Raw genomic sequence first — 23,189 nt, forward strand, 5'->3', positions numbered from 1 at the left:
GATAGCTTTCAAGTCTTGCACACACTCGTTTCAGGCGTTTCTCAGCAAAAGTGGATCGCCATGGCAGCTCCATTTCACGTCGGGCCAACACCGAGTGTTATGTGTTACTCGGACATCGACTTCATCAGGGAAATATTGCACGCCCTAACCTCGGAATCCGAACGTCGGGAAGTTCAGCTTGCTCTTCTCTTGGTCTTGTGCAGCGTCGACCTCGTCTTGCGTCCATACGCGCATGAACCGAACACCAAGTCTCTAATTTCGAGGTGCGAGAGTTGGACCAACCAACTGACGCCCCTTTAAAGAATCATCGCCCTCGAACAACTAACGGATTCACAGAGGGACCGCGATGTGCGGGGCATTTTCATCGCCACGAAGAAGGCCGTCATTGGTGACGTGCTGGAGCTTTTGCATCCTGCAGACGCGTCATACGCTGAACACCTCCAGTCCACAGTACGCCTCGTTCTACCAAAGCAGCTCATCCCCGATAATCTGCCGTTCCCAGAAGCCGAACCCAACTACTATCTGAACGCCCTTACAAGGAAGCTCTACCGAGTCACTGTAGAGAAGCGGCTTGAGGCGTTTGTCCTAGATCCGCATGAGTTCAACCACGCGTCGCTGGAGACGACCATCAGGCGTCTCCATAACGACGTCATTCTGGTGCCTTCCTTAGCCTACCCCTTGTTCAGGTTCGGCGACGACGTGAATCCCGCCATCAACGCGGCTACGGTGGCGTGGAGATGGCTTTCGAGATGTAGAGTCTCGTGTTTGACTTCGGCAACTGGTCCGAGGAAAGTGCTTCCAGAATACGAGAGCACGTCGCTTGTTCTTCCGTCGGGATCTCGCGAGGCCACCCTTTGCACGCCAAAGCCCGCCTGTCCATCAAATCGGCGTCCGCATCCGTGCGAGCAGTTGGCAGACCCTGGCACCTGCCTCAATACGTCTGGGGCCACAACCGTCTGTCCAGGGCACAGATGTTCTACATGAAGTTCGCCACGCAAAACTGCGCCGGGTGGAGGGGAACGAATTCGGTAGACGACGTGCTTACGAGCCTTCGCGACTTCAGAGAAACCTACAACTGCCCTTTTTCTGCGAGCAAGGCCGTCAACTGTTCTTTCGATTACTAATTTTAGGGATTGCGTCCAACCTTTCAGTATGCATTTCCGATTGATCTGTTCGCTATACACCCATCTTGTTTGATGCAACGCTTCGGTTGTCTACTCTTGCCTAATGTACTTTCAAGAAAAACTCTGAAATCAAAATACTTGAATTTGAACGAAAGCTGGGAGTTTTACGCACACCAGCCAACGCAGCCGATGCTACGATCAATAGGGCCACTCAAACAGCTTCAGAAGTCAATCATCTGTGCTAATAATTTTTGTGCGTTTAAAACACAATTATAATCCATTCTATTATTTGAATATTTTTATAAGTGCTCCTATGTGTGTGTATGTGTGTTTTTTGTCTTTTGCGTTCAAGTGCCATGTTCTTAGTTATATAATATTTTTCCATAAGTCCGACAATTACAGTCTGTTTCATCATAAGTAAGAACCGCATAATCAAAGATGTAGACAAAAAAAAATGAACGCAAACACGTGAACACACATTAAAAATGCAATGTAACGGCGCATTCAAAATTAGTCGTTAGTTTTTTAGAGACCCAGAGTTTCGCAGGGCAACATTGTTACCCGTTGTAGATTATAAAAAATGAAGTACAATTGTTAGTTCAGGGTCTTTAACGTGCATTGCGCAGTATATGTGGTACACGATCGCACAACGGTAGGATGCAGATGGGCCACAGAACCCAGGGCCCCTGCTAAAGCCCCTTGAGACAGGCGTTTCTTACGATTACCCCCAACCATTGTATTGGAAACGCGGAAGACACGTGCCACGAGCGGGTGCTCTGCCGCCATTCGCTTTCAAGGGCCAGTTATTTTAGTGCTGCGCCGCCATTTATCTCCAAGGGCCCCTCGAAACACGAGCCTCGTGCACTGGCATATTTAAGGTTACTTGAAAGAGCAACGCAAACACATCGAGGGGATTTAGTCCCCACAGGCTCTGCAGGGTGAGCTTCGTGCTTTGAACGGAGCTTGCACTCGCGCATTTCTCAACGTGCTCTGGTCTGCGGTGCCACGACCCACCCGGCCAGCGATCCCCCGCACTTGGTTTAGCCTGTGAGCTACACCAAATGAGCTACATGTAAAGTATCGCTACCCTTTACCCTGATATTGTTGTGGGCGCTGCCATCTTGGAGGTTAGTAACAAATCAAACGCAACTGCCGATCGTCATGATTCAAAAGTGTGACTTCTTCAGCATTAGTTTCGATGTCAGGAAGCTCGCGTAATATGGCTTTGCTTTGTTGCGAACTGTTTAAACATTTGTGGAGGACGGGAAAGCGTTTCCTGTGATTTCAGATATATAGCTTCAGATAACTGACAATCATCGTTTTAAGCACAAATTTGTGTATGAAGCGTAGCTTATTTAGTGGCTCTAGTTTAGCCAGACCACGCAGGCGGAGAGAGAGAACGAACGGCTTGACCTGGCGCTCTTGGCGCTGCTTCAGTTGCTTCCTCAACCCGCAGCGTTGGCTGCGCTTCGAATTAAGGCAAAGTGAAACAAATATTTATATCTTAGGGTTTTACAAGCCAAATCAACAAAAATCAAGTAACACACCAAAAAAAAAAAAAAAAATTGCAGGTTTATTTTGATTAACTGGAGATCTTTTGATGTGCAGCCGAAATCTCAGATTGGCCTCTGTCAGATTGCGGGCCCAAATATGGATTCATGGGCTAGCGCGTTGGCTCAGAGACACCGAGTCGTTTTAATGTTTTGTTTTAATATCATTTCCAGTTAAAAGCCACCGAGGTGGTTTTTGAAACAAAATATAGTCGAACCATTCCGACAAATATAGTGGCGGAATGGTTCGGATACGTGGCGAAATCCGAAATGGTGGAATCAGTTTCATGGCACCTATTTCATTTGGATCAAGTCAAGGCCGGTTCACACCTTTGCAACGGTTGCGTTCGCATGCAACCGAAACGACCGTAACTGCCAAAACACCGTAAAAACCTGACTGATGGATGGCTTCGCGAAGCTACTAGGGTGCCTTCAAGTGCGCTTTGCTTAATGTGGAGCCATCTGGCCATTTTGTTCCCACTATTACATTTATTTTTTTGTTCAGAAGCGCATGAAAGAGCGTGTCCCTGCACGCGGCTGTGGCGCTGACTGTGCTATGGCGACATTTTGTTTTCGTCGATTTCTCTGGAGATATGGTGCTACCACTATGGGACTTGCATTCTTTTTCTTTGTTGTTCGCTCGATGCCTTCCTGTCCGCGCTTCAACTTCTGGGAGATCTTTTCACATATTGATACTAGTAGCGTTTCCGGATACCCAGCATTAAGTAGCCTGGATATCTGAGTGTCAAAACTCTTTTGGATCTGGTGTTCGCAAGACTTCTCCCATATCTCCATGGCATCACTCACCGGCTGAAAAAGATCGCAGGCCGGCAAGGGGTCCAAGTGATAAGCTCCGCGCCAAACAAAGTGTATTCAATGTGCGGCAGGGTAAACGAAAACCAACGTAGGCACGAAGAGGAATGTAACATCGCACACGAAACAAGGTACGCCCAATGTCAAAAAGAGGTCATTTATAACATTCCATTAACATGTGGAAGGTGTTATATTGGGCAGACAGGGCGCTGTATCAATGGCAGAACCAGAGAACATGCCACATCTCTACGAAACGTGACAGCAGCAGGACACCTTGCAGCCCATTGTCGCGCATGCTAATGCGGGGCAACCTTGTGCAACGTAAGCATCGTGGGGCGACATAAAAATCAACTCGCCCGTGAACTACTGGAAGCCCTAGCCATCGAAGAAAAAGGCGAGGACTGTGTTAGTGCCCCTTCCGTCGCACTACACAACTCCGAGAAGATTTTCCTGCGGAGTGACATGAGGTCCAGGCAAAGGTAGCAGAAGAGGAAGACCGTTTAAGGGAGACAGAAGAAAAGGGATGAGAACATTCCGAAGGCAGAAAGGACAATGCGTTTATGGAAGAGAAATTCCGAATTAAGTGTAAAAAAAAAGAAAACGTAAATCAAGTGCAAAGAATTTAAAAAAAATCTAAGTGTAAAGAAAAAGGAAACCGGAATCAAGGATTAGCAGAAAAGGAAAAAGAGGCATCATTAAATGTTGCTAGTCCATCGGTGCGAATGTTATATATTTTCTCTGTGTGTTTTCTATGTTCAGCTGGCCCCATTCACAAGCCCACGGGTCGACGAGTCATTTGCCGGCGCCGCTTGAAAGCATTGTGAGAAAGAGAGGAAAAAGCGAACTTTATCTGCACTGCTCGAGGGGCGCGGTGTCCTCACCTGAAGAGTGTTATCTTACACCGTGGTACCAGCGCACAGTAGAACGCCCGCAAAAGCAGCTGTGATGCACCCGCAGCCTCGTGCTTGTTGTTCTGTCATCTCAAAAATTTGCATATCGGGATATCTATTGGCGACGTGCGCGACCGAAAGCGTCGCTGTGGTCGGCCTTGCACGATTGCCCCAAAAGCTGACTATGACGTCGGAAAGATTATACCATCGACGGAAATAAGAGGAATGAAAGAACTGTAATTTCGACGGGGTTGGCAGTTTTGCTTTGAGAGCGCAATGATTTCAGGCTTCCACCATGCGGTTTACAAACACCGTCAAAATTGTTGTTCGCAAGGTAATGACGTCACAAGGGGGAACCATAGGAGGGCGCCACCAAAACATCTCGCCGCTAATACAGCGTGTGGTTGGTCAGCCATTAAGGTTACGACGAGTCACACGCTGTAGATGAGCAATTTAGCCAGTGCAGTACAACCGCTAGCCTGGGGTCTTTAACGTGCACCACGCAGTAGTGATACCCGACCGCACGCCGGTACGATGCTCATCCAGATCGAAACGGGCAGGGGTGGGGCTCGAACCCACGATCCCTGGGTTCGGCAGCGCGAGCTTTCGCTCCATGCGCGTCGAGCTGGGTGTGCGCTTTAGCCCACTCGGCCACCGATCCCCCTTCTGGCAGCCATGATGAAATGTAAGATTCTCACCTCTTTGCGACTGTCTTTTGGGTGGTTTGTCGAACAAATGAACACAAGAATGAGTGACTAGTGAAACGAGCTGATTAAGGTCAGAAAGAAGACGAGAAGAAAAGAAAAAAAAGAGAAGTTAACATACTAAAACAACCTCGGGCCTTAGTATATGCCTTTCGTTCCACAAAAAAAAAAAAAAAAAAAAAAAAAAAAAAGCTTGTTTTTGGGGTTTATGTTTTCCATCCTGTGACGAGCCGCAAAAGACGACTCGCGCGGCTCGTGCGAGCTCCGGTGCCGCGCGTGCGAGCGCGAGGAAGGAGATCAAAACAATAAAGAAAAAGAAGTTCTGCATGGTATCTCGGAGGTTGACGTGTCTTTCCTGAGCTCGGAGCCCTTTTCTCTTGACGACCAGAACGAATCGTCAAACCGCCAAATATCTAATGTTTGGCCCTTTGGTACGAAGGAAATGGGCATTTCATTTAAAGTGCTCACCAATCGATGAACTGAAAGCCGCAGCGAATTTTACGCTAAAACAGCTTGCAATCCGGTTCCTTAAAGTCGCAAATGTTTTGATGTGAAGGCAGAGTAATGTAGCTTGTACCGTCCTATACATTGAAGCATCATGTTGCCAACGGTCGTGCCGCAGCGTAATTGATGCCGCGGTACGACCGCTGGCAGGTCGTAGCTGTATCAGAAATCCCATATACACTCTCCTAAAGCGGCACCAAAAATTCATATTTTCGCGCCTGCAGCCACGCACGCCCACACCTCCTGGGTAATACGCCGGTGCCGACACTTGTCACGCCTCAGGCGAGCCGCTCCGATCCCAACACTACCCACGTATTCTCCGGATCGAAACGGGCAAGGGTGGGGATTGAACCCAGGATCCCTGGGTTCTCTAGCGCGAGCTTTCTCTCCACGTGCTCCGAGCTGGTGCGCGCTAGCCCACTCGTCCACCGATCCCTGCTCCACCGCCGGAGGACCAGAGTGACGTCATCCGCGGTACGAGTTGTCGCAAACCACGTGAACTTACCGCCGCGGTTGAGGGTTTTCGTACCCGTCGGGGTCGACGAGACTTTCTGCGGCGACGTTCTGCTCGAAGGAAGCCTCCAGTTTCTTCTATGAACAGGGATCGGCATCGCAAGAGGCGTCGCGGAGCTCCAAGACGGACACACAGTCGCACTTGTAACGAACTTCCGACAGGAGGCCCAGAGCCTTACGAAAGGCACCGCCGTGGGTCACGCCGAGGAACTCCCGGAGTCAGCCGCAATCGCCGGAATATCAGAAGACCTCTCTTCGTGGCCACCGAAGACAACGCCGCCTTCGCAGTTTGACATCGACCCAACCCTGCCTACCCCACAACGACGACAACTCTGTGACCTTCTCGCCGAGTTCAATGAGTGCTTCTCCACGTCGCCAAAGGTGCGCCAAACGAACGTTGCGGAACACCGAATTGTCACTGAAGACAACGAGCTTCTTGTTCATCGGTCGCCGTACCGTGTCTCTGTGAAAGAGAGATAAGTAATCCAGAGGCAGGTCCAAGAAGTGCTTGATGACGACATTGTCCAGCCCTCAAGCAGTCCGTGGGCTTCACCAGTAGTCCTGGAGAGAAAGAAAGTCGGGACTTTTCGGTTCTGTGTTGACTATCGCCGACTGAACGCCGTAACGAAAGAGGACGTCTTCCCGCTATCATGCATCGACGACACTCTGGACCGGCTGCGCCACGCCCAATACTTTTCGTCGATGGGCCTGAAGAGTGGGTACTGGCAGATTAAGGTGGACGAACGAGATCGTGAAAAAACTGCCGTTGTCACGCCGGACGGGCTGTACGGATTTAAAGTGATGCCGTTCGGACTGTGCACAGCACCGGCGACGTTCCAGCCCGTAATGGACACCCTTCTTTCCGGCTTGAAATAGCAAAGTTGTCTCGTCTATCTCGACGACGTCGTGGTATTCGCAAGCAACTTTGACGAGCACCTGACGCGTTTGCGAGCCGTGCTACAGGCTATCCAGGATGCCGGACTGACACTGAAGCCGTCAAAATGTCGGTTCGCTTACGGCGAGCTCAAATTCCTGGGCCATGTCATGAGTGCTCAAGGTGTAAGTCCTGACCCTGCAAAGACATCCGCTGTCGCCGAATCTCCGTAGCCATCAGACAAGAAAGCCGTACCAAGATTTCTTGGGCTGTGCGCCTATATACAGACGTTTCGTTTGCGATTTTGCCAAGATTTCTTCATTTCTCACGCATCTGACGAAGGACGAAGTGAACTTCCACTGGGGGAAGGAGCAAGAACAAGCGTTCAATGAATTGAAGGGAAGACTCCAGTCTCCCCCTATCATCCGCCACTTCGATCCATCAGCGGAAATGGAAGTTCACACAGACGCCAGCAACGCCGGGCTAGGCGCGGTGCTCGTCCAAACAGAAGACGGAGCAGAGAGGGTGATTGCTTACGCAAGCCGGGCACTGTCCAAGGCAGACAAAGTTACTTAACAACCGACAAGGAATGTCACGCTGTCGTCTGGGTGTTAACGAAGTTCCGCCCGTACCTTTACGGGATCCCGTTCCTCGTAGTCACGGACCACCACGCTCTCTGTTGGCTCGCCAACCTCAAGGACCCGTCAGGACGCCTTGCTCGCTGGAGCCTTCGACTGCAAGAATTCGACTTGATCATTGTGTACAAATCTGGCCTCAAGCAAAATGACGCCGATTGTTTGTCTAGGGCCCCAGTCGAAGCTCCTCCCGACAGCACCGACGACGACGATGACGCCCGTTTTCTTGGAGCTATTAGAGATACCGACATAGGAGCACTTCAACGAGACGACCCCGAACTTCGCGCCGTGATCGACCACCTCGAAGGTCAAGGAAGTTCCGTTCCACGATTCTTGGCCAGAGACTTTTCAAGCTTCGTTCTGCGGCGAGGCGTGCTCTTCAAGAACAACTTCGAAACCAGCAACCCTGCCTGGCTGCTCGTTGTTCCTGCCAGCCTGCGAGATGAAATCTTTCAAGCATGCCACGACGACCAGACGGCTGGGCACCTTGGCTATAGCAGGACGCTCGCCCGGATTCGTGAAAATTACTATTGGCCGAGACTCCCGAAAACCGTCCATTTGTGTACATGGTCGTGCCATGAGTGCCAGCGACGTAAGAAGCTTCCGACGAAGCCAGCAGGACTCCTGTAGACGATATCTGCTTCGACTACGCGCTTCCAGCAGGTTGGAATGGATTTACTTGGACCGTTCCCACATCGACGCAAAGAAACCGTTGGATTATCGTCGCGACCGATTATCTTACACGATACGCCGAGACGAAAGCCCTTCCGTCGGGAACAGCGGTGGAAGTTGCCAAGTTTTTCGTCGAATCTATTCTCCTTCGACATGGCGCCCCCGAAGTCTTGATAACCGACCGAGGGTCATCGTTGTTGGCTCAGCTCACGCAAGAGATCCTTTGGCTCAGCTACACCAACCACCGTCGGACCACCGCGTACCATCCGCAGACCAACGGGCTAACGGAACGGCTCAACAAGACGATCGCCGACATGATCTCCATGTACGTCAACGTAGAGCGCAAAACGTGGGACGTGCACACACGCCTTCCTCCGCGACGACACCGTCCGCATGCCTTTTCAGCCGCCTTACAACGGACCCTACCGGGTTACCCGTCGCGACGAGAAAGATTTCACTCTACACGTAAACGGGAAGGACATCCTGGTTTCTATCGACCGGCTGAAGCCAGCTGTAGTAATCTCCTCTACACGGCGGTACGAAAGGAGAGGACGCTAACAGCACTCATATGATGTGGCCGGGTAGGGAGCCGCGGCCCCGCGCGTTCGGGGCTTACGAAGAATGAGACAAAGACATGTTGCCTGCTGGGTGTCCCGTAGTTCTCTGACGTCGCTAACGGACGGCGGCTCTTTTATTAACATATGTCACGTGACATCATAGATGCATAAACACACATAACAACAAGGTAAGACAACCCGATAAACTCACCATCAAAGCATACTAAACAGAACACACGTTGCGCCATCTGGTGGCAAAATCACTCATCACAGATCACTATACACTTCCCTCCTTAAAATTTTTAAAAAGAAACGGAGGGAAACAAAGCACAAAACACAATTCGAATTTCACCACAATAAAGACAACGCTCTCCCCTTGTCTGTTAAAAAAATTGTAACATATGGAACCGGGTATCGGATCACAGCGGCGTTCCTGGCAATGAGACGGCAGATCGTCTGGTCGAAGCTGAGCAGTACCGTAGCTCTTTTCATCCATGTCACCACAGTATGACAAAAACCATAGACAGTTTCTACATCAGATACAAACACAGTCTCCGATTCCCTATAGCCTACTTCGAGTTGCTACAGATTTGGAGTGAAGTTTGTTTGCCTTTGTTTTCCTGTTTTGATGTCCATGACACAGGTATAGTGTATGTTAGTAATTGTTAGTGGTTAGGTGTTGTCAAGGGTTGGTGTTTGTCATGGACATCTTTTTACCTTGGCCAAGGATACCTAAAGCATTTTCATTATTACATGCTATGACATAGTGCTATGTAAGGATGCAAAACAAAGACTCATTGAAGACATTTGGAGGAATATAAGAAACACATGGAAAGACATCTCCAAAAACAAGCTCTTGGACCCGAAGTCTACACTCCACACGGGAACTCCAAACAGTCTCCAAAACAACAACTATGCGTTAAACAATGTCGATAAATGAATTCTGTTCACTTTCCATATTTGAGTCATCTGAAGAAATGAAAGACATGACATTGTCTTTCAACTTTGCTGGGAGACGTTTCTTTCGTTGTGGTCATAGGGGAGTACTAGTAGCCAATTGGGTTGCCAAAGTCACTGACGGCTGGGATACGAAAAAAAAAATCACGGCTTGAAGGGTCGCACTGCACAACCACTGGGTCACAGGGTGCCTTTACCTGCTGGGGAGCCCCACTTGGTTCGCCAGGACTTGGTTCCTCTGGGGAAGCAGGCTGCACGGAATCTCCGAGCGCAGCCGGAGGCTCGGTGTCGGGCCACAGGGAACATCCAGGTTGCCCAGGCGTCGGCCCAGACTCGCCAGCCAGTGGAGATTGAGGAGGCCCAGGGTCAAAAGCACCGGGGACGAGCAGTGGCCCCGGATCAGGAACTGTATGACTTTCAGGTATACTGTGTGGAATACTATCATTTTGATCTATATATGGTGCGAGGACATTTGGAAGTGGAAGTGAAGGAATACAATTGGAGAGTTCACGAAAATCTTCCTCGTCCGAGTAGATGTCGGAATCTCCCTCACGAGGCCGTGCAGACGCCTTCGTCAATTTACTGGCATTCCAGGTCCTTCCATCATCGAGCCTGTACGTGGCTGATCCCAGCTGTGCTTCAACCCTTTTCGACTGTGTATACCTTGATTGAAGTTTGCCACGATGTGTGGGCTTGAACACGCGCACGGCTTGACCGGCGGAGAACTGTGGCCGTTTGGCAGCCTTCCGGTGATCCCAATATGACTTCATGTTTTGTTGATAACTTTGAACCCTCTCGGGAAGAAGAGCACGTTGTTGTAAAACGAAATCAGGAACCTGCCTTGTAGGCATCCCTTGGAGGTTTAGTTTAGACCGGTGGATCCGGCCATGCAATAAAAGTGAAGGGGCAAACCCCGTCGCAGGATGTACCGTACGGCGGTACACTTCGAGATGGTCTCGAACAGCGTCTATAAGAGGACGGCCTTGAACTATAGCTGCCTGAAGGCACGTCTTGACAACACGGTTAAATCTCTCCACCTGACCGTTACATTGTGGATGATACAAGGACGTTTTCAAATGTTTTATGCCATTTTCACTAAGGAAGTCTTGAAATTCTTTGGACATAAACTGTACCCCGTTGTCTGTAACAAGCTCACAGGGAAGTCCTTCATGAGCAAACACATTTCTCAAAAAGGAAATGACAGTTGAAGACGTTACTGCTGCGGCAGATTGCACCTCAGGCCACTTCGAATGATAATCTATCAAGACAATGAAAAACCGTTGACTCTGTGGCGCCCTGTCGATAGGGCCTACGATATCGACAGCAAGTTTTTCCCAAGGCTGGTCGGGGAACTTTATGGGCTGCAACGGAGCGGGTGCGGCCTTTACAGGTTTATCAGTCGAATGACACACCGTACAATTTTCCACTTTTGTTTTGATCTCCTGGTTCATGCGGGGCCACCAATAGTGTTCACGTATGAGGCTTGTTGTTCGTGATATTCCTTGGTGTGTCTCGTGTGCAAAATGGATGATGTTGTCACGGAGTGTTGATGGCGGCACGAGCCTTTCTCCACGATACAAGATACCTTCATACAGTGAAAGTTGCTCACGCACTTGAAACAACGGTCGCAAGTCGGTGTGGATGTCATTACCCTCCGGCCAGGACGTGGTAGTGTACCGGATTACAGATGGAAGGATAGTGTCATTAGCCGTAGCCTGTTGAAATGCGAGTTTGGACATGGGGACTGTGATAAGAGAAACGACCTCCTCGGTAAATTCCATACCATTCTCCGTGTCGTTAACGGGTAGCCGTGAAAAAGCATCGGCAACCAGGTTCGCAGATCCCTTCTGATATTCAATAGTGAAATTATAATTAAGCAGTCTGGCTGTCCACCGGGTGATCCTCAAAGGGCGGATCCCAGACCCCTTGCTAGAAAGCAGGGCGACTAGAGCTTGGTGGTCTGTTCGTATCACAAAGGACCGACCCCACAGATACACATGCCACCTCTCACAGGCTTACAAACAGGCCAGCGCCTCCTTTTCACCTGTTGAATACCTCCGCTCGGCATCAGTCAACGAGCGCGAAGCGAAAGCAACAGGACGCAGTTGACTTCCGTACTGTTGTTGTAACACAGCCCCAAGACCATAGTTACATGCATCCGTAGCCAAAACGATAGGAAGTGTTGGATCAAACATCGACAAAATCGGAGCACTTTTTATGGAAGCCTTTACATTTTGGAAACTGGCCTCGGCTTCCGGGGACCAGTGAAAGCGAACTCCTTTACGGAGAAGACGACGCATGGGCTCTACGACAGTTGAGCAATGAGGGATAAATTTACTGTAATATTCAACAAGTCCCAGAAATGCTTTCAGCTTTGCTGGTTCGGTAGGGGTTTCAAAATTCAGGACTGCATCTACCTTAGCGGAAAGGGGTGCTAGTCCTTCCGCGGAAAGATGGTGTCCCAGAAACGAAAGTTCTGTAACTCGAAAAACACCTTTACGAATTAGCTTCATCCCGGCTCGGGAGATACAAGAGAGGACCTGACGCAGATTCTCGTCGTGTTCTGCCTGCGTAGCACCGTAGACTATTATATCATCAAGGTAAAACTGGACTCCTTTGCAATCCTTCAGGATTATGAACATGATGTTTTGAAACGCTGCAGGTGCCGAAGCCAACCCGAAACAAAGCGCTTGAATCTGAACAGTCCCTCATGCGTGATAAAAGCGGTGAAATCACGACTCACCGGGTCGAGACGAACTTGGTGGTAAGCGGACGCCAGGTCCAGCTTGGAGAAGCAACTGGCACCACGCAAGGAACCCAGTAGTTCATCGATGTGGGGTAGCGGGAAAAAATCGATGACTGCCGCTTGATTTGGCGTACGGAGGTCAACACACATCCGGATACGTCCGTCAGTCCGCCGAACGACGACGATAGGTGAAACCCACTCGGAGGCATCCACTCTCTCGATCACACCTTCTCTCTCTAGTCTGAAAATCTCTTCCGAGACAGTATTCCTCAGGGTCATCGGAAGACGGCGCAGCTTGGACTGTACCGGTGGCACGTTGCAACGCTGCTTGATAGTATGGGTGGAATTCTTGACCAAACCCAAACCTGGACTAAAGAGATGTTCAAATTCTTCGAAACCTTTGGGCAACTTGGACTGATCTGGAAGGAAAGGACTTGAAACTTGAGATGCATTTGTATTTTCATGATGTAGCAGTTGTGCTGTGATTTCATGGCTTGTATTCTCAGGACTTGTGTTTTCAGGAAGATGTGGTTGATGGAGCCCATGGCTCTCAGGATGGCGTCGCGGAATCGCGGCTGTCGACGAATCGTGGTCAAAGTCCGCGGGAACTTTCGGAGTGGTCTCTTCCGAGACCGATGACGATGTAGACACGTTGGCACCCGAAGGTACAAAAGAAGATGACCGGGACCTTGCATCTCTGGATCCGGCCGGTTGGCGGTTTTGGCAGGACGTGATGGTGAACGGCCGTCGCTGCAGGGGGACCGCCGACTTCACATACTGCCGTGGAACTCCTCCTCCCTGAGCTGCATCAACATGCGAACAAACATAATCATTTTCATCTCCTGATAATCTCATGCGCAACGCTCGGACGGCGTCGACGCCAAGTAGCGATCGTCCAGTCCGGGTGACAAAAAACTCCAACGGTGCATAACGATCCTTAAAAACAACTTGAGCGGTGAAGCATCCAAGCACAGGGATAGTGTCTTGCATGTAGTGAACAAGAGTTTTCGAGGGCGGACATAGTAGAATGTCGGAACTCCGTTGTACTTCATTAAACTTTCGTTCATTCAGAATGGACACAAAAGAGCCAGTGTCGACAAGGAGACGAAGAGGGGTTGTATTTACCTTGATGTCGGCCATGAAGGCATCCCGACGATAAACACCTCTTGCTGCTTGCTCGGCCGACTCAACGGGGACGCTCGGCAGCATCTCCGGCACCAGGGATGGCCCAACAATGTTCACAGGATCGTTACCTCCTGACGGCACATTCCGTGAAAACGGTCGGGCAGCGAAGTAACGGCCGGAGCCTTGGCCACGGCTCGGGAACGACGTTCGCCGCGGGTCACTGACGAAGGCCGCCGACGGTGGGCGGCGGCTCTGACAAACCACCGCAAAGTGGCCCGTCTTTCCACACAAAAAACATGCCACACCAGACGCTGGACACTCGTTGCGGTTGTGGCCGCGTCGACCACAGAAGTTGCAGGGAACACCGACTCCTTCATCTCCGTGCCTTGAAGGAGGAGGGTAGCGCAGACGCTGGGGTGGGTGGTGTTGTAAAGTCCGGGGCACGTGACTGGAAGTGACGCCGGACCGGCCATCTTGCCACCGACTTCGGGAAGGAGCCGGCCATGGACCTCCATCTTGGACGTCCGGCGTTCCAATGGGCACGTGCGCAAAGACGCGCTCAACGGCTGCCGGCGCCGCACCGCTAGCACTGGGAGCTCGCAGGTGGAAGCTTTCTGTGGTGCGCGCAAGATGCTCGTACTGCAGCGCGAGCTGAACGACACGGGTTAAAGTGGGTACCCCCGTCCCCACACACTCTCGAAGGATGCGGTCTTGGACCCGCTCAGAGTCCAACCCCTCCAAAAAGACCTCAGCAAGCCTATCTTCCAAAGCGTCTCCATAAGAACAAAAAGACCCTTGGCGTCGCAGAGCGGTTAAGTACTCCGAGACGGTTTCTCCCGGGCGTTGGACGCGAGCGCGAAGCTTTTGGCGTTCCAGCGCGATAAACCCAGAAAACTCAAAGTGCTTCTCGATAGCACTCAAAAAGACTTCAAAAACATCGCCTTCCTCGGAAGCGGGAGTCTCATCGAGCTGAAAAGCGTCAACAATTCTCTGGCCCTCAGCCCCAAGCATGGAAAACAAGATCGCCTTTTTTCGACTAGGCGCAACACTGTCCAAGCCGGACGCCTCAAGGAACACCAAGAAAGCACGTTTCCACGCGGGCCATGCACGCTCGGGCTTGCCCGGAACTGGCAAGAAGTCGGGCGGTGATGGAACCGGCGCGAGCGCTGACGTGCCGGCAGCTATAGGAGGCTGTGTTCCATTATCCATTATATATATGTTGTAGAAGGTTGTAGGAAACGATGCAAAAACAGTGCAAACTCACATCTTACGTTGTCACGAGACGCATGCTGAAGGGAAGCAGCTGTCAGGGCCCATTCTGACTAGCCATGGAACGTGTTCCAAGTGAAACGAAATGGATCGAAGAAGAAAAAAAAATCGCGTCGGCTCTCACGGCCAGTGCACCGAGACGCGGAGAGAACTACGGTTAACCACCTCGTCGCCAAAATTTGTAGTAATCTCCTCTACACGGCGGTACGAAAGGAGAGGACGCTAACAGCACTCACATGATGTGGCCGGGTAGGAAGCCGCGGCCCCGCGCGTTCGGGGCTTACGAAGAATGAGACAAAGACATGTTGCCTGCTGGGTGTCCCGTAGTTCTCTGACGTCGCTAACGGACGGCGGCTCTTTTATTAACTGATGTCACGTGACATCATAGATGCATAAACACATATAACAACAAGATAAGACAACCCGATAAACTCACCATCAAAGCATACTAAACAGAACACACGTTGCGCCATCTGGTGGCAAAATCACTTATCACAGATCACTACACCATCATATATCCTTTCTGACGAATAAAAAAACCCGAGTGCATCCTGAAGCGTCCAGCCACAACCCCCGACACCGCAGCCCGCGCCAGTTACTACACGTTGTGGACGTCAAATACGCTTCCCGGATTTTTACAAGCCCTGGGGGCTCTCCACTCCGCGAGGGGGTTATGTGGCGACGCACAATCACCAACATTTTGGCGCACTACAACCTCGTCGTCGATGCTTCGGGGCAGCACGGCCGCGCGCGACACAGGCACGCGGGGCAAAGGAACGTCCGTCGACCGCCGCCGCCGAGGAAATAAAACCGCCGTTCCTTTTTCTATGTTGGGATTCGCTCGTCACCACGACACAGCACGACACGTCACGTTCGCCTACAATATACCGCAGCTCAAGATACAACCGGGTTTACAGCATTCGAGCTGGTGCATGGCACAAAAGTGACGACCATGCTGGACACGATGCTGCCCCATGAGCCAGTGGATGACGGATGCGACGATGCCCATGCAGTCAAGCGTGTTTCACATGTAGCGGTTTTGGCCCTAGAGCGGCGCGATTTCTGCCGTCGCGGCGCTCTGACTAGCAGCAGCGGTTGAGCGGCACGAGCGCCGCGACGGCAGAAATCGAGCCGCTCTAGGGCCAAAATCGGTGCATGTGAAACACGTGTACTTATTATGTTTACGGCCGTCTTTCATTCAGAGATGGCACCACCTACAATGCGCCGATTGCACGTGTCACGTGTTGTATAAAACCACGGGCCGCGTGGCGGCGAGACATGATTCGGCCACCAAAAATATGATAAATAAATCTGCTCGACGCGCTCGCCTCAGATCTGCCCTCGTCACCGTCAAGATCGGTTGCCTGTCGTCTCGTTCTCCAGCAGTCAACCATGTACTGCGGCCGCAAGCGCGAGTGGGTCCTCAACAGCGTCGTGACGTTCCTCCTTCACGAATGGGCAAACGAGCAGGCGGCCCCGACCTCTGCTGGTTTTGTGGACGTTGCAACCATGCGCGTAACGTCTGTCCGGCACTCCACGCCCAGTGCTTCCGTTGCTTGAAGATGGGCCACTTCGCCGCTGTTTGTAGGAGTCGCCAACCACCGTCAGATTCCTTCGTATATGATCAACGACAGGCGTCCCTTTCATCCCGGGGCCACGCCCATGGACGTCAACACGGCCCTTCACCTCCGTGGAGATCCGGCCCAGTCACGGTTGGAGTGCACGGCGACTGCGACTACCAGTATAACGTCACGTCCGTCGACGACTCCCCTGTGCGGACCTTGGAGGGACCTGTAGTCGACCGAAGCCGACTAAATGCCTTCATCGCTGATGTACAGGTAAATGGACTACCTTTAAAGCTCCTGATTGACACCGGATCCCACGTCTCGATTTTAAACGCGAGAATTTTTAATGAAGTTAATCGCTCCGGACATATTCAGTTACATCCACCTGCACGTAGACTTGTTCACTACATGCATAAAACCATTCCTGTCCTTGGAAGCTTCACTGGCCAAGTCTTTTTTAAGAACCGTTTTGCACCACTGGAGTTCTATGTCTGTCAAAATGGACGTTCCTTACTCGGCATCGATGCTGTGCGCGAGTTGCAAATTACCCTGTCGGGAGCTGATCACAGCTGCTCTTATGTCAACGCAGCTGACGGAAGACCGGACCCCCAGCAGGATGTGACGTCGGTTAAAGTTCCACAGCGCCGGCCGTTCACTGTTTCGTCCCGCCAACCACCGCACCAGCCAAGTTCGTCAGATGTCCCCGGCATCCTGTTGTCTTCACAACCGGGTGTTAACCTATCACAGGCACATATGTCACCCGAAAAGCAAGTGGACCCAGAAGTTTCATCAAGAACCTCACAGTCGACAGCTGTTGCGCACTCCGCATCTTCGACTTCGCGGGACGTATCGCGGCTTCCTCCCGGGTTCGAAGACTTCCAGCATCTTTTTAGCCGGAGCTGGGTTTGGTGCACAATCACACCCATACCGTCAAGGTGCGGTACAACGTGCCACCTGTTCAATCTAAATTACGTCGGTTGCCCATCACGTTGCGTGATGCGGTATCTGAAGAAATTTTCAGGCTGGAACATCAAGCAATCATTGAGCGGGTCAATGCGTCTGAGTGGGTCTCGCCCATTGTTGTGGTTAGGAAACAAGATGGCAGTATTCGTCTGTGCGTGGACCTACGTGCGCCGAACCAGGCCATCGTTTTCGACTCTTTTGCTTTACCACATATCGAAGAACTATTGAACTCCTTGCAAGGAGCCTCCCACTTTTCTAAGTAGGACCTGGCCTCAGCTTACCACCAAATCCGGCTTGCCCCGAAAAGGAGGGATTTGACCGCTTTCATCACTCATGAAGGCCTTTTTCGATTTAAAAGAGTCTGTTTTGGACTGGGTTCAGCACCTGCGGCCTTTCAAGACATCATGTCCAAGGTTTTGAGGAACTTCAAAGGTGTCCGATTTTATCTCGATGACATCATAGTGTATGGCTCGTCGCAGAGAGAACATGACGAAAACCTACGAGAGGTATTGTCCTGCATCTCACGCGCAGAGATGAAGCTGAACCGTAATGGTGTTTTCAGGGTTCAAGAACTATCGTACTTAGGACACCGTCTTTCCACGGAAGGGCTAGCTCCTCTCCCGTCTAAGGTAGACGATGTTCAAAACTTTGAGTCTCCTTCTGATCCATCGAAGCTTAAGGCTTTCTTAGGACTTGTGGAGTACTACAACAAGTTTATTCCGCATTGTTCCACTCTAGTAGAGCCGCTTCGTCGATTACTTCGCAAGGACGTTCCTTTTGTCTGGTCCCCAGAAGTAGAAGCCAGCTTCCGGAAAGTAAAGGGGTGCCTTAAAAACGCACCAATTCTCTCTCTTTTTGATCCGACGCTTCCAGTCGTGGTATCCACTGACGCTTCCATGTATGGGTTGGCTGCCGTGTTGCAACAGCAGATAGGAAACCAACTACGGACAATAGCTTTTGCCTCACGCTCAACTACTAACGCTGAGCGCATGTATTCCACCGCAGAAAAAGAGGCACTGGCATGCCTCTGGGCCTGCGAAAAATGGCATGTTTACCTTTGGGGTCTTTGCCCGCGAGGGTCTTCCTCGCGAAATAGTTTCGGACAACGGCGTCCAGTTTGTTTCACACGAGTTTCAAGGATTTCTACACCAGCATGGAATTAAGCATACCAAAACATCTTATATCACCCTCAAGCAAATAGCCAAGTGGAACGGTTTAATCGAGTATTAAAGTCATGTCTTCAGCTAGCCGTCGTACAAGGACGCCCTCTGCCGGATGCTGTCCGGGACTACCTGGAAGCTTACCGACGAACTCCCCACTCGGCAACAGGCCAAGCACCTTCCCTACTGCTTCATGGACGGACCCATAGGTCCAAGTTAGACATTCAAGGGATGTCGACCCCCGAAGCTCCGGCTGTCTCGTCAAGCCGGACTGATCTTCATGCGAGAGCGCGTAGTTACCAACAGAACATGAAGTCGTACTCGGACCCTCGAAGGGCTGTTCGGTGGCCGAGGTTAGTCGCTGGCCAAGCAGTCCGGATTTATCTACCACAACACAATAATAAATTGCAAACTAAGTATTCAACACCACAAGTTATTCAAACTCAAGTGGGCCCGGCCACTAACAAATTCGCTGACGGGCGAATATGGAACGCCGACAAATTAACAAGAGCGTTCATTCCACCAGAGCAGCAGGATGCAGATCTTTCCTGGGATGATGAAGATGAAAACGAACCTGCTCCGATAACACACCATTCTCCGTTGGGCAACCCTACTGTCACGGCTCCACCCGATCCTGTCTGCAGTCCAGCTACAAGTAGGGCTAGTTGCAGCTCTGAACCTGCTGTGCCAGGTTCATCCCCGCAGGTGCGTTCGTCTAACTCTCAATTGAGCAGTCCTGTGTTCCCAAGTCTCGAGGTTCAAGATCCTCTTCAACCGTTCATCCCGATGGCGACCAGCAGCCCCGCTGTATCTAATCCGGGAACACCTTCCTCAATGCCTCCCCTTGAAGAGAGCGTGAACGGTAGTAGTACTCACCCCTGCGGCCCGGAAGCAACCGTGACTACGCCAACTCAACTCTAAAGTCGGCCAGTTCGTGAAAGAAGACTTCCACAGCGACTGAAGGACTACGTGTTTTCATTTTGTGGAAACAGTAATCTGTTTTCTTCATCTGGCAATTATCATGTGCAATGAACTGAAGCGACTTTTTTATTTTTAATGTCGCCTCTCACGAACTGACTATTTTGCACTGTAGTGGGACTTTCCACGCGGTTGTGCCTGAACTGAACAGTTTTGTGCCCAGCTTAATGTAGTAACGATGCCTGTTTTTTTTGTTTGTTTGTTTGTTTTTTCTTGTCTAGTGTATCATAGACAATTTACTAAGTGTGTCGGTTTTGAACAGTTGGAATTGTCTGTGTTACCGCTGCACTGTTTTTTTTTCATGGAGGGGAGATTGATTAATTATTCATATACGCTCTAAAAAATATTTTTTTTTTATATACTATGTGCAGGTATTTTTGTTACTACGATTCTGTAAATATGTCGTCTTCCTTTTAGGTTTCTTTTTTTATAAGGGGAGGAGAATGTAGTGATTATGTTTACGGCCGTTTTTCATTCAGAGATGGCACCACCTACAAAGCGCCGATTGCACGTGTCACGTATTGTATAAAACAACGGGCCGCGTGGCGGCAAGACACGATTCGGCCACCAAAAATATGGTAAATAAATCTGCTCGAGGCGCTCGCCTCAGATCTGCCCTCGTCACCGTCGAGATCGGTTGCCTGTCGTCTCGTTCTCATCGGCAGGTTCTGCCCCGGAGCCGGCCGACACCATCCATGTAAGCGCGCATCTAGTGAGGTCCAAGGCATGCAAGGCTTGTTCGACCCCACAGCACCGGAGAATTACAAAAACCCGCTTCATTCAGAGAGCAGAAGAGGCTCGCGAACTAGCTCGCCTTCGAATCCATGGACAATCAACAGCGAGTCGACGCACGCCGGTATGACCTTCGTCGCCGGGACCTCCACTTCCAACCCGGAGACCGGGTATAGGTGTGGACACCGATACATCGCCGCGGGCTCAGAGAGAAGCTTCTCAAACGCTATTTCGGACCCTACAGAATCTTTCGATGCCTCGGCGATCTGAACTACGAAGTTCTACCCGACAGAACGCGCCCATCTGCAAGACGCCAGCCACGACCCGAGGTGGTGCACGTCGTCGGGCTCAAGCCGTATTACGAACGACAGAACTTGGGACTTTCGTCAAAGAGTGAACTGTGGACTCTGGCTCGCGTCTCTGCTATCCTTTTGCTTTGAATCTGTGTTCTCGTTTTGTGCTGCATCGGGACGATGCACCGGTCTTAAGGCCACGGTCCCACTGAATGTGGCAGTTTAGGCGCTTTTTGGCAGGTCATTACTCATCTCCTTTTAAATACTGTTTTGTGGGATTTATGTCATTCAAAAGGCAATGCAATCCTCTTTCATTTGATATTATGTGTGTGTTGGTTTTTACTGTTCATGCGCGTTTGTAGCGTTGCGAATATGATGGCGCGGACCCTCACTTGCTCCGCTAGTTCATGTTTTATTAACGATCCATTAAAGATAGCACGGTTCCAATATAGCAGTTTTGTTAAGATGCTGTCGGAACAGAATGTAACGATACACTTTTTTGGTATTTGCACTACTTTGTTTTTTTTCATCCCTCCAAATATTGCCCTAAAATTGACATTTTTCAGCACAAATATGTTTTTAATGACACGCGCTAGGGCAATGAATATAGCTACAGATGTAGTGCTTATAATTTGTAATATGCAGAAAAAAATTTAATGTCGTGTAAAATTTTTTTGTTTAGATATTTTATAGCAAACGTAGCACTTTTTTGTGCTTCGAGTCATGGTACTTCATATTCCGCTGAGGAAATAATTAAACTGTGATAAAATCTTTATGACATTTAGAGCTACAATGGTTGCCCAAGAGGTGGACGATGGCTTTTTATTCATTTTCAAAGTCATAACACTCCAGGAGCCCTTCAAACTTACCTGTTTTTGACGCATATTTTTTTTGGAAATATTAACAGATTTATTGGCATCTAATAACATTTATTGTTTGGAATAGATATACATTGCGATGTATTAAATTTTCACAATGGTCTTGCTTTGGTTTCTTAATAGGTGTAGAGCTTAGCTAATTTAAAAAAAAACAATTAAAAACTGTTTGGGTGTTTTGTTGCGCTACGTAACTGGCGGATGGCAGACAAACTGCTGATTTCTAGTGTTCGAAAAATTTCCGAGGGCGGCGTTGGCGTCTGTATCATCATCAATCTCCGTGTCTTTTTACATTCGCATTTAAAAAATATATTGGAAGATTTACTATCGATAAATGAATGGTTTAAGTACTGGGTCAGGTTAATAAATCTAAGACAAATAATTACACACGCGTAGCGTGACATAATGTGTTCATTATTTGATATGATTGAAATCAATAAACAATAAAGACGAAGAGGAAAATAATACACCCGAGTTCGCTTCATGCCTAGAGTAACTAAATGAGCTTTGAAGTATCGGCACTCCGTTCCCCAAAATTGTTTTGGGCGTCGCCATTTTTGGTCTTGTTCAGAGCAAGCGCAACTGCCGATCGTCATGATCCGAAAGTACGACTTCCTTAGCATTAGATGAGATGCTAGGAAGCTGATGCAATATTGCGGCTCTGTCGCAGGTTGTTTAAATATTTGTGGGGGACGGAAAAGCGTTTCCTGTAATTTTAGGTAAAGCTTCAGGTAACTGGCAACCATGATTTTAAGCCACAATATGGCCAAGTGCCGTTACTCTGAACCGTAGCTAATTTACTGGCACAAGCGGGAACAATGAGGAAGAGGCAGGTGTCAAAAGGTAGTGGCTTGTGGAATCCACGGGACTTACGTCATGGCCCCTCGAGATATTACAAGCCTCTTAAACAAGGGTATGAATAGTGTCATTAATAAGATACGCGTCAGAGTAGCGACACTTGGCCATATTGTGGCTTAAAATCATGGTTGCCAGTTATTTGAAGCTTTATCTGAAATCACGAGAAACGCTTTTCCGTCTTCAACTTTAAACAGTGTGCGACAAAGCAAAGCAACATTACATGAGCTTCCTAACACCGAATCTAATGCTGAGGATGTCGCACTTTTGAATCATGACGATCGGCAGTTGCGCCTGCTCTGCACAAGCACCAGAATGGCGGCGTTCACAACACTGTCGGGGAAGAGAGTGCCGATACTCTAAGCGCAGCTAATTTATTTGCTCTATTTCCCGCGAAACTCCTTTTCCCTGACTGAAACTGAAAATAAATATGAATAATACACCATTATTATAGCTTATTTAGTTATAACCAACCACGCATAATGAGAGGAGGAAGCGGCCGGGTAAGAGAAACGCGGGTTTTATGTGCGACCGTTCTAACCGTTTCAAAAGAGAGAACGCGCGAGCTTGCGCTGGTTTAAAAAAAAATGAAAGCCGTTTACAACTCCCTGTAACGCCGAATTGGAGCGGAGCTCTTGAGGAGGAGTAGGGAAGGGTACTGAGGAGGGTCACGTCACCTGCGGGTAGTCGCGTGACCCCGGAGGGGTCACGCGATCTCAGGGTAGGGGGGTCACGTGACCCCCCCCCCCCCCCCGGTTACGCCGACGCCGACGGCGACGCCGACGCCGCTCAGGCTGGAAACGGGCCCCTAAGAGCTGCGCTCTAAAAGAAAAGA

The 23,189-nt window shown here is 49.9% G+C and overlaps 1 protein-coding gene across 1 annotated transcript; it reads right to left on the minus strand.

Moving 5' to 3' along the window:
• Positions 1-13,012: 13,012 nt before the first annotated feature.
• LOC115323961 lies at positions 13,013-15,172 on the minus strand. The gene is made up of 2 exons (XM_029984435.3): positions 13,665-15,172; positions 13,013-13,342 (listed from the first exon to the last, which is right to left on the minus strand). Exons 1-2 carry the CDS (start codon positions 14,871-14,873, stop codon positions 13,310-13,312), a joined length of 1,242 nt encoding a protein of 413 aa, XP_029840295.2. The 5' UTR covers positions 14,874-15,172; the 3' UTR covers positions 13,013-13,309.
• Positions 15,173-23,189: the final 8,017 nt, after the last annotated feature.

The sequence above is a fragment of the Ixodes scapularis genome, unplaced genomic scaffold (genome assembly GCF_016920785.2).
Source record: "Ixodes scapularis isolate PalLabHiFi unplaced genomic scaffold, ASM1692078v2 ptg000058l_1__unscaffolded, whole genome shotgun sequence".
In the NCBI taxonomy this organism is placed as follows: Eukaryota; Metazoa; Arthropoda; class Arachnida; order Ixodida; family Ixodidae; genus Ixodes; species Ixodes scapularis.

Excerpts from the sequence above, each read along its gene's own strand:
- LOC115323961 (XM_029984435.3), bottom strand. The coding sequence starts at position 14,873 with ATGGATAATGGAACACAGCCTCCTATAGCTGCCGGCACGTCAGCGCTC. Across the intron at positions 13,343-13,664 it reads CCTTCATGGCCGACATCAAG|CTCAGGGAGGAGGAGTTCCA; the intron begins GTAAATACAACC and ends ATGTTGATGCAG.